The following is an 11,798-nucleotide window of genomic DNA, read 5'->3' as shown; positions in this document are numbered from 1 at the left end:
CCCCCCCCCCCTCCTTCTCTATATCTGTCCTTCTCTCTGTCTCTCGCCTTCCTTCTGTCTTTCTCTCACACGCTCTCATGCTCTCTTTTTGTTGTCCCTTCCTCTCTATCTCTCTCTCTCTTTCTTCTCTCATTTCCTCTCCCTCCCTCTGTATCTCTACCACTCTCTCTCTCTCTCCCTCTCCCACAATGTCTCTCTCTCTCCCTCTCCCACAATGTCTCTCTCCCTTCCATTGTCTCCCTCTCACACTCTCTTCCTCTCCTTTTCCCATTTCCCCTCTGTCTCTCTCCTTTCTCCTCCCCATCTCCCCCCTACTCTATACCTTTCTCTCACACTCTCTCTGTTGTCCCTTTCTCTCTCTCCTCCCTCCCTGTTTCTCTATCTCCCTCCCTCATTCTCTCTCCCTTCCCCTCTACCCCTCCCCCTTTTCCCTTTCTATCTCCCCCGTTTTTCTGTCTCTCCTCCACTCTGTCTCTTCCTTCACCTCTCTCCCACTCTGTCTCTCAACCTCCCTCTCTCTTTTAGTTGTCCCTTCCCCTCTCTCTTCCCTCCCTCTATCTCTCCCTGTCTCTCACTCTCTCCTACCCTGTCTTTCCTCCCCCTCGTTCTCTCTCCCTTCCTCTGCATCTCTCTCATTTCCCCTTTCTATCTCTCTACTCCATTCTCTCTCCCTCTACCACTCTAATTTCCCCTCTGTCTTTCTCCACCCCATCTCCCCTTTCCACTCTATGGTGTACGTTTAATAAACCGTGATAAAACTAGCTTTATCACGAGTTAACTTTACTCAGCAGATCTCTTTTTTTTTTCTCGGCTGCACAGAGGCTGTTTAATAACCTGCGAAAAGAAAACTTATCACACGAAACAGCTGTGAAAGGCTGAGATAAGTCGTCACGGTGATCAGTAGAGAAAGCAATGCGGGGAATGTATTCTGAGCTGCACAATGACATCCTTTGTGATAATCTACAATCCTCCTGACAGGATCATAGTTTACTTTGCCAAACCACCCGATAACAATATTACAAAAGCACCTCTATAGCAAAGTGCACCAGTTATTTCTCTGTTAAAATGATGAAAATTGCTAAAAAGCAGGATTTACATGTTCCGATTTGTTCAGCATGTACCAGTACAAAAGCATGAATCAAACTACCAGAAACGGCCGCAATGCGAGGCAGTGATGGGGTTAAACATTCTAAAGGGGCACTCTGATGGAGCCAAGCAATGTAAGTGGGCACTCTGACAAATGCTGGAAATTAGAATGTTTGGCGTCACTGAAAATAGCCTGCTGTCCCGAGATAGGTGCATCAGCACTGTGTGTGTGCAAACATCATAAACGGCGGACCATGGTGGCGAAATGGTCTTACAGACTGTTATGTGTGGAGTGCAATGTTCACTGCATCTGCCTGTAAAACATGCTCCTCAGACATCCTTCAAGCTTAATTTGGTGGGCCTGTTTCTGAGGGAGACTGAGCCTTCAACAACAAGCCCTAAGGTCACATGACCTTACTGAACTTTACCTCAGATACAGTGAGGGGACTTGAAACTGCCACTGTCACTCTCATGAGGGAAGGGTGGCATTAAGACAGACTCCCCTCCTTTTCCCTCTCAAGGCTGTGACACACTGCAGGCGAAGCAAAGCGAAAAAATCGCAACCTTCCACTTCGCACCGCACCGCAGCTTGTCTACATTGTAGTTTTTCCGGGCACAGCGGAGCTCAGGATCGCCAGCAGCGGCGGCAACGGAGGGGCGCACAAATGCACGCATATTACAAGCGATCGGGCGTCTCTACAGACGTCTGAACGCTTGTATGTAAACAGCCATTGATGGCTGTTTACATGCAAAGCCGATCACCCACCCTCTGTCCGGCCGTTTAATTACAACGGCCGGACAGCAGGTGGTTAATTATTTAATTCATAAATATTCTTTGCTGATTTTTTGAAATATATTTCTATTATTTTAAACGGATTATTATTATTATTTCAATATTTAAAACATGAATATTTCATTAAATATTAAAAAAATATAAGACAGTGTCTTATTTTCGGGGAAACACGGTATGTATATATATATATATTATAGTATATGTATTTATTTCTTTAAAAAGTTAGATAACAGCTGGATAGAATAGCACTAGGCTCTGAATAGAACATACCACTCAAACTTCTCCTCAGGACTGGAAACAGAGAAGAACTGAGTAACAGAGGAGGGGTGAGATTCTGATTGGCTGGTCGCGTGTTGCCGCTTTGTGATGCTTTCAAGGAATCGTGCGCTGTGAGTGGCTGGAGATGAACTTTTTCACCTCTCGACGCTGCGCGTCGCATGCTGTCACCGGGCAGAGCAGGGGATCGGAAATCTCTAGACACACTGCTCGCGAAGGGCCGCGAGTCGCCGCTCGCCTGTGCGCCGCTTCGCCTGCAGTGTGTCACGGGCTTCAATCAGCATTCAGCCTACCTGGGCAACCAACCATTGCTACTGGCAAAAATGTCCCAAAATGTCAGAAATCCAGAAGAGGAGCATCTGTGCTTTATTTTAACTGTTCCTGAAGGTAAAGGAACTAGGTTTATGACAAGTTCCTGTATCTTTGCTCAGTGCTTCACGAGAAAAAGGCCTTTATCACCAGGTCTGACAGGGTGCTAAATCAAGGGCACTTTTTACAATACTTATCCAGTGATAAAGCTGTTCTCTACTTTTCTCCCTTTATTAAACAGGTACATTCCCATTACTTTCTGTGTACTTATCACCAGGATGAGAAGAGGTGAGATATTTCAGTTCCTACCTGACTTATCACGGGTTATTAAACACCATTTTATAGACTTTTCACTTTGCTAAGGTGAGAAAAGCCTCACTGCTTATCACACTCTTTCACAGTTTATTAAACGTACACCTATATCTGTAATAAACTCTCTCTCTCTCTTTCCTCCATCTACAGTATCTCTCTCCCCCCTTTTATCTCTCTCTCCTTCCCTCTCTCTGTATCTCTCCCATCCACTACAATGTGGAGTCTCCTCTTCTCCCAGTACAAATGTGGAATTTCCTCTTCTCCCACTACAATGTGGAGTCTCCTCTTCTCCCACTACAATGTAGAGTCTCCTCTTCTCATCTATAGAAGTGAAGTCCGGCATGAGAGATGAGAGCCTCTGGAAGTGAGTGTCCCTCACTGCTGAGTAATGGGGTGGGCACTGTAGCAGGAAGTGGACCTCATCCCCCAGTGTCCCCCTGGTCACAACACTGGCACATTGCACTCTCCCTGAGCTTGTAGGTCTGTCTGTGCCGCCCTGATTCGATTTCCAGTCTGTGGGCACTCAGGATTTGTCTGTCTTTTGGGTCTTGTAACATCTCCAGGTATGGGGCAAGTTTGTATTATCTCTGTAGTGACTGGTAAATATTTTCTGGGAGTATGTTATTTAATTTCTCCATTCTCTGATATAGTTTTCTTTCGAATAGTTCATTATGTCCTTTATTTGAGATTTTGTCAGGACACATTGATGGGTGCTTTGGTTGGGCAAGGTGGTGATGGACTGGGATGCTCCTTGTTGGCCAGTAGGACTTCATGTTGGTGAGTTGGGGCTGCTATTTTTTTAGGTCATCCCAGTGTAATAGCGCCCTGTTCTGTACTTCAAGAAATATAGGGAATCTGCCCAGCTCAGCCCGGCAAGCATTGTTAGGAGGTGCTCTGATGCACTTGCAGGAGGAGCTTGAAGAATTCCAGAAGACATTTTCTGTTTAGCTGAAGTCCCATTGAGGTTGGTTTGGGTAGGTGACAAAGCCCCATACTTCTCTACCACAAAGGAGGATTGGGATGATGATAAAGATTTTAAACCAGATTCTTGCAGGTGGTATAGCTATCTACTGATGGCATAGAAGGTTCTACATGCCTTGTCTCAGGGCCTCTATGGCTGGCTTGAAACTTCCTATTTGATTAATTTCTAGGCAGAGGTATGTAAAACTTTTTGATTCATCAGGAGTACAGTTGCTTAGTTTGAAGGAAGAACTCTTGATTTGTGTGGTCTTCCTTTTGAAAACCATGACCTTTGTTTTCTTTGGGTTGTTTGGTAGTGCCCATGCCACATTGTATTTCTTTAGCACGTCCAGGCTTTCTTGTAGGGCTCTTTCTTTTCCCTCCCCCATACATCTCTTTTTCTCTCCCTCTCTCTCCCTTCTTGCCTCTCTTTCTCTTCTTCACTATCTCTGTCTCCCTCCCTTCTCTATATCTCTCTCCCCATGCCTCGCCCTTTGTTCCTCTCTATCTCTCTGCTTCCTTTCCTACCTCTATCTCTTGCTCCCTTCCTTTCGGTCTCTCTCTCTTCCCCCTCTCTGTTTTCTACCTCTCTCTTTCTCTTAGTCTATCTGTCCTTCCATCTTTCTTCCCCTATCGCTCTATTTTCTCTCCCTCCCTCCATCTCACCTTCCCTCTACCCTCTATCTTCACTCTCTGACTTTCCTACTCTGTTTTTACACCTCACTCTTTCCATTCCTCTCTTCTCTCTTTTCCTCTCTATGTCTCTACCACCATCCCTACCTCTCTCTCTCATATAGGTAAGTAAGGCTTACCGTTTTGGGCACCGACTCAGATCCATCTTTGTTCCTGCACACGCGTGCTGCCGATCAGCCAAAGGATTCAGTCCATCAAGATCACCAGAAACTGTCCTGTCAGAAACAGTCAGACCACCACAGAAGCTCTGTGCTTAGTTCTACAACATGTTTGGAAGAACCTACCTGTTGAGTTCCTTCAAAATCTGTGTGCAATTGTAGCTAGAAGAAGGCAAAGGGTGGTCACACCAAATATTGATTTGATTTGGATTTCTCTTACGTTCATTTACTTTCCATTTTGTTAATTGATATAAATAAACTATTATCACTTTTATTTCTGAAAGAATTCTTACTTTACAGCATTTTTGCCTAAAACGTTTGAACAATACTATATATACCATATATATCAATATATGTTCTATCTCTTAAGAACTTTGTTGGAGAGATATCTGCATATTGTTCAATGTCTACACACCTTCTGTTATTACATGGGTTTCACTAAACATATTGTTCTTTTTATTTTATATTATGAATACAGGAGATGTTGGAACACACATGGGTTAGGAAAGACCCAACATTGCCAAAATATCCAAGAAATTTAACAACATGGCGGTTCCACCTTTATCTATAATATCATTGTTGTGACTGACAATTTGAGGCCAAACTCCTGACATCATTTTAGTTTCCAATATAGTGGGGAAGAGTTAAGATATGTGGCCCTTGTTAAATTACACAGATCAGTGATAGAAACCAAAGTATGAAAAATGTGTACTATACAATTTATTTCTGTTACATGATTGCAATTTAGCTTTCTTCTAAAACATCATCAAGCAATTCAATTTATGTTCATGGGTGCAACATTCTCAGTTCTATGTGTGAAAAGAAAAACACATCACAATGCTTTAAGTTTGCATGTGTGCATGAGAATGAAATGTTTTTAGTTAATACAACAATATGGAGTCAGTTGTATCTTGGAGACTATTCACCCCGACATTGAGTCCTGTATGGCCTTTCCAGAGATCGTATTTTGATGCGGCTTATCTCCTGTGTGAAGCGTTTAAAGCTGGATCATAGTTCATTTAGATTTAGCACATTTGTTACGTTGCTGGACTTTTCCTTGTCACATTCTCCATATGGATCCCCTCCTGTGAGAGATCTGTGGTGTCCGGTAAGGTTTCCTCTTTGTAAGAAGCACTTTCCACATGTTGTACTCTTAAATGGTTTCTGTGCTGTGTGAGTCTTCTGGCGTTTAGGAAGACTAAAAGTCTGTGAGAAACACTTCCCAACATTTAAATGGCTTTTTCCCCTGTGTGAATCTTCTGGTGTTCAGCAAGTGTAAGCTTATAAAAAAAGCACATGCCACATTCTGAACATATAAATGGTTTCTTCCCAGTGTGTATTCTCTGGTGTTTAGTAAGATTAGAATTTTCTGTGAAGCACTTCCCACATTCTGAACATTTATAAGGTTTCTCTCCTGTGTGAGTCTTCTGGTGTGCAACAAGTGAAGATTTAGAAAAGAAGCACTTGTTACATTCTAAACATTTAAATGGATCTTCTCCAGTGTGAGTCGTCTGGTGTACAGTAAGTAAAAACTTTTGAGAGAAGCACTCACCACATTCTGGACATTTAAATGGTTTCTCTCCTGTGTGAATCCTCTGGTGATTAATAAGACTATAATGTTCGTAGAAGCACTTGTCACATTCTGGACATTTAAATGGTTTCTCTCCTTTGTGGATCCACTGGTGCCTAGTGAGTCGAGAATGTGTGGAGAACCTCTTGTCACATTCTGAACATTTAAATGGTTTCACTCCTGTGTGGATCCTCAGATGTTCAGCAAGTCGGGAATTGCATGAGAAGCACTTGTGACATTCTGAACATTTATATGGTGTCTCTCCTATGTGGATCCTCTGGTGTTTGGCAAGACTAGAACTTAGTGAGAAGCAGTTGCCACATTCTGAACATTCAAATGGTTTCTCTCCTGTGTGAATCCTCTGGTGACTAGAAAGACTAGAACTTCGTGAGAAGCACTTGCCACATTCGGAACATTTAAATGGTTTCTCTCCTGTGTGAATCTTCAGGTGACTAGAAAGACTCGAATTATTTGAGAAGTACTTGGGACATTCTGAACATTTAAGTAACTTCTCCCCGGTGTGAATCCTCAGATGAATATTGAGTTTTGACTTACGGGTAAAACTCTTCTGGCACAAGAAACATTGGTGCAGCTTCTCTGTAACTTTGTTCATTGTGTGTCTTCGTTTAGTGGTGATTTTTTTCCGCAGTAGATGTTGAATGGCTAATTCAGGTCATTAATTACCTATATGAAAAGTAAAAATAAATGTTTACGCACAATCTCAATACAAACAACAGACTGAGGTCAGATATTGAGTTTTGAAAGTTTAGAAATGTAAGAATTCCTCACTGCTCACAGCAGATTTGCTGTATGTAATAAATATCCATAACTCTGGCAGAGTAGAGATATATGACTTTACTGTTTTTTAGACAAAAATCCAAAGTGTACACCTATAGTTTATCATTATAGTGACCTCAGTTATCTTCTTATACTCTTCTTATAATGACTATACATGATGAGTCCGTGTGATCCAAATATATTTTCCCTTACGGGCCTGTTCCCACTATCCAGTTAATTCAGGGCAAGCTTCCTTTCCATGAACACACTAGATCACATAAACAAACCCTCCCTGCATTCTGCGGTGGAAGGGGACATTATGGTGCCATTCATTCCAATGGCACTGAAGACACGCCTCCCACCCGCACCGACACATGTGGTGCACCTATGCCTTGTGTTTCAGTGCGGTGCGATCACAAAAAAATCGTGCATGCAATATTTATTTTACGTGGGCAGGGTTTGTGTATGCGATCTAAGCAAGAAAACATGAGACAAGACGGCTTCCCAGCCAATCAGGAAGCCGTTCAATGCTTCTCGTCACTATGTGACGAAGGAGCATGGAGCCGGCTTCCCAGCCAATCAGGAAACCGGGCAGGGTGTAATGACGCACTGCCCGGCTTCCTGATATAGGAAGTATCGGGCTAGGCATTGGAGCATTTAGGCGAGTACTCGAAGCATTTAGCCCCAGCCCAATACTCGGTATCAGCACTGATATCAATACTAGTATCGGTATCGGTGTATCCCTAGTTAGAACACCTGCTGGTGAAATATGAGGGGTTAATCTGTGCATGGGAACCATGCTGCTCATGGAAGTGTCCATGTTAATGCTGCAGTCATTGTGCCCAGGCCAGACAGAATGCCCCGCCTCTCTTATAGTCATCCCTGCTCATTTGTCAAGGGGAGGCATCGGCTGCACAACCCCATAAGGTGTGGAATCAGTCTGTCGCCTCGTGCAGAGAGCACAGGGAAGCTGAGGAGACCTGGGCATGCGGAGAAGGCTTGGGAGCTGGCGTACCGGCAGCTCTGCTATTACTAGCCGGCACATGCACTGTAGTTGCTCCTGTAGCCTCATACAATGCATGCACCGCATTCAGGCAGCGGGCAGGTGGAGGGGAGAGCGGCGGGGGCTACGTGTGGGGGACTGTGCAGCACACAACAGAAAATGCACTCTGTATCAGTAGCTCACAGACTGGATCACAGAACTCAAGTGGTGCTCTGCCTATACACTCCTACCACTTCCTCTATATCACAATGCCTCATGGGATATGTAGTCAGCTTTCTCTGCCAGGATATGTCACACACTGGTTATCTAGACCCTCCCTCTGGCTGCAGGAAGGACTGATCTGTACATAGGAGGATGTGACATCACTGCCAGCTAGAAATAAGGATTACAAGAAAAGTAAGAACAGGGAGACCTTTGGTTTATTTCAATTTCTAGTGGGTTCCCGCTTTCCCCTCTCTCCCTCCACGGGTGATGCCAGCAGCTAAGCAGCTGCTATGGAGGCACCCGTACATGTGTGTTCCAGCAGTGGCTGTGTGGGTCCATAGACATACACAGCCCTGCCGCGGGCCATACCCCTCCTCTTTGCCCCACAGGTTGATTGACGGCAGAAGGAGCCTATGTCTCCTCCGCCCTCAATCTCCTTCCCCAGAATCAGGACGGAGGTTCGCTGTGGAGACCAGCAGCAGTGACAGGTAAGTATGGGGGGGGACAGGGGAGTCAGAAAGGTACGGGGCGTTATGTACCTTAATGCAGGGAATGCATGAAGGTAAAATATGCCCAGACCTTAATACTACTTTCACTTTAGCCTCCAAACTGGTTAAGGTAATTTGGTTGCATTTGGCTGTAGATGGTCTGAATTGCAAGAAGTAGGGATGCACCAAAATTTCAGGTGCCGAAAAAACAAATCAGGCGAAAATGGTACTTTGGGCAAAATGCCAAAAGTACAATTTTTTGGCTGAAATTGCGGTGCATTTATAGTTTCTCTCCTCCTTGCTGGGTGCTGCTTTTGGCTGTTATAGCGTAGCAGCTTTATCATGGCTTGAAGAGAACCCTGCATCCAAAAATGGAGCCATTCACCACTGTGCCTTTAAGGATCGGTGCTGGCCATGGAGCTGGAGAGATCTGCAATCAATAAAGCCCATGTTCTGACACTACCCGTCAGAACTTGTTAGATACTCGCAACAATGCTGTACATATGGCAGTCACATACTCACTTGTGAGGGAATTAAAGGGTTATAACACAACAGGCAGAAGAGAAGCCTGCAAATGGAGCAACACATTCCATAGGGCCCCATATTAAAGTAGTATTAAAGTCACTTTTATTTTCACATATATTTACTGTTGGCAAGCAGTAGATATATGCAAACACATTAAAAAAAGTTACTAAATAGATAAAAACTTACCTGTGTCTCCGCCGCTCGCTCCCGTCTGAAGATCAGAAGATTCTCGAGTGGCCGTGCCGGATCATGGGACGGGTGCATGCGCAGTAGAGATCTTAGGCAGGAAGAAGAGGAGAGGCTCAATGTAACTCAATGCACGCAGCCTGAAGCGTGCACATTGGACAGACACCGAAGACGCAGCAGTCAGAGCTGGATCAGAGACCGGTACCAGCCCTGGAGGGACTCCTGAAAACTACTAGAAGATGATGAGATCAAGAGGCATCATTTAAGGTAAGTCCTTAAAGCAGTATGGGGGGGGGGGGGGATGATGGGGGGGGGGGGGGGGATTGTGACTTTAATGTCACTTTAAGCATTAACAGCATTGTGGAACTACAGGTGGCAGCAACATACCCACCTTTATGGCACCATAAGGGTTAATGCACAAGAGACAGACTGAAAGACTGCAAATAATAAAAACCAACACAACCAAACCGACAGAGTTTGCAAACAAAAAAAACAACACATTTCTGTAAGATCCAGCTTAGGCATTAACAGCAGAGCAATGGGTGCAGCTAGGGTCATCGCTTTAATGAGGCAGCCTAAGGCTGTGGCCTCAAATGGCATCTCTTTGGGTCACATGGGGGGGGCAGCGGGTAGAGTGGCATGGCCACTCTGCTGCACAATGTTTGAAGTGTGGCTGCCATCCCCTTTTCTGGCCAGAGCATCCCAGGCTGCTAAGAGCCGGATCGGAAAAATGTGTAAGGGCCAAAAATATCTCCTCCCCCAGCTCTTAACAAGCTGGGATGCTCTGGCCAGAGTCCCACCGAGCTCCTGGTAACCAGTGAAGTCACTGATTGCCAGGAGCTGAGCGGGTCACTCTGGCCATCATCCAGCCCTACTCTTGGCAGCTAGTGACATCAATGGTTACCAGGCGCCAAGCGGGACTACTCTGTCCGGTGATCTAACCAGCTCCTGGCAACTAGTGACATCAGTGAGCTTGGAGGGATGCCAGCCAGAGATGGGTGGTCAGATGATCCACCTTCTCGTCTCCAAAAAAGATCCAGCCAGAGCAAGCACCACTGCAGAGCCACAGGACGTATTAGCACATTCACAAATGACCTGCAAGGAAGAGGATCCCCCGGTGTCATCTCGCCCATGTGTGTCACATCATTCCAGTACAAGCGCAGTTTTCTGATGATGAGGCTCAATCATAGTCCCGCCACAGTCACAAGGCCAGGAAGCATCTTGGCCGCCATGATGGAGGAGACATCTGAACAAGAGGGGACCCCAAGAAACCAAATTCTGCACCTCAAACTTTGTAGATATAGGGGAGGCTTCCCTCCTAAGGTGAGTTTAGCAACCGGAACTTAGGGATCTACAGGAGAGGCTGAACCTGTGCGGCAGGCCGGAGGAAACCGTTCGAGCACTCACAGGTCTTGTAGCAGGAGAAATTACAGTAAACAATAAAAGTTTATGATGGAGATTAAAGGATTACTTCACCTTTATTACTCTAAACCAGGGGAAGCCAAACCTCGGCCCTCCGGCTGTGGTGGAACTACAAATCCCACAACACACTGCCTCTGGAAGTGATGACTGTAGCTAGTTGAGTCCTGCAATGCCTCATGAGACTTGTAGTTCTACAAAAGCGAGAGGGATAAAGTTTGGTTACCCCTCAGTCTACACCTCATTGCAGCAGCTCTTACGTCTAATATTCATGTCCATATTTATTTCTCTGACATATGTACGTACCCCGGTGTTCAGATCTCCTGCGTGTTCTGGCTCTTCTTACAAATGCAGCTGCAGAGCTTCTCCTTCCTGCTTCCGGCATCCACGTCACCCGAGACTGTAGTTTAGAGTCCTGATAGGAGACTAAGAGTCCCAGAATCCAATGCACAGGGGGAGGGGGGAGAGTGTGTTCATGGGAGCTTCTCTCTGTGAGGAGAAGACGAGGTAATACGGCTTCCTCCTTCCTGCTGCTGTGACAGGGGGAGGGGAGCCTGAGGACACACATGTCTGGATTTACCTCATCTCATCTTCAGCACAACAACCTCACTCGTCTCACATCATAACCATGATAAGAACGCTGATTATTACAGACATAGAACTCTGCAATGTAGAACATTTATGGTGGAAACATGTATAAGTACAAAGAAAATAAAACCATATTGTCATTGTGTGCAGCGTTATATAGGACAAGACACTGTCTGTTATCAGATATATAAAACTCCAAAATAGGTTTCACTCTCCTTCCCTCTCTCCCTGCCTCTCATTCTGGGGGAAATTATGAAAACTGGAGCAGACAGGATTTGGAGCAGTTGCCCCTGGCAACCAATCAGCGCCTCTCTTCAGTTTGTTCCGTTAAGCTTTGAAAACGAAAGAGAGAAGCTGATTGGTTGCACCAGACAACTGCTCCAGTATTGATATATTCCCCCCTGTGTCTCCTTCACTACCTCTCCCTCTCTTTCATTTCTCCTCCCCATCT

General features: G+C 45.2%; 1 protein-coding gene across 1 annotated transcript in view; it reads right to left on the bottom strand.

The window, feature by feature from the left end:
* Positions 1 to 11,798, bottom strand: part of LOC108799617 (zinc finger protein 208-like) — a 65,847-nt gene that overhangs the window by 33,658 nt on the left and 20,391 nt on the right. Inside the window, exon 4 of the mRNA XM_018571509.1 lies at positions 5,887 to 6,665. Coding sequence (XP_018427011.1) covers positions 5,887 to 6,665 — 779 coding nt within the window. The remainder of the gene's footprint in view (positions 1 to 5,886; positions 6,666 to 11,798) is intronic.

The sequence above is a fragment of the Nanorana parkeri genome, unplaced genomic scaffold (assembly GCF_000935625.1).
Source record: "Nanorana parkeri isolate BGI_ZX_2015 unplaced genomic scaffold, ASM93562v1 scaffold1771, whole genome shotgun sequence".
Taxonomy (NCBI): Eukaryota; Metazoa; Chordata; class Amphibia; order Anura; family Dicroglossidae; genus Nanorana; species Nanorana parkeri.
Note: the sequence above shows the minus strand (reverse complement) of the source record. Positions and strands in the feature narration are given on the sequence as shown.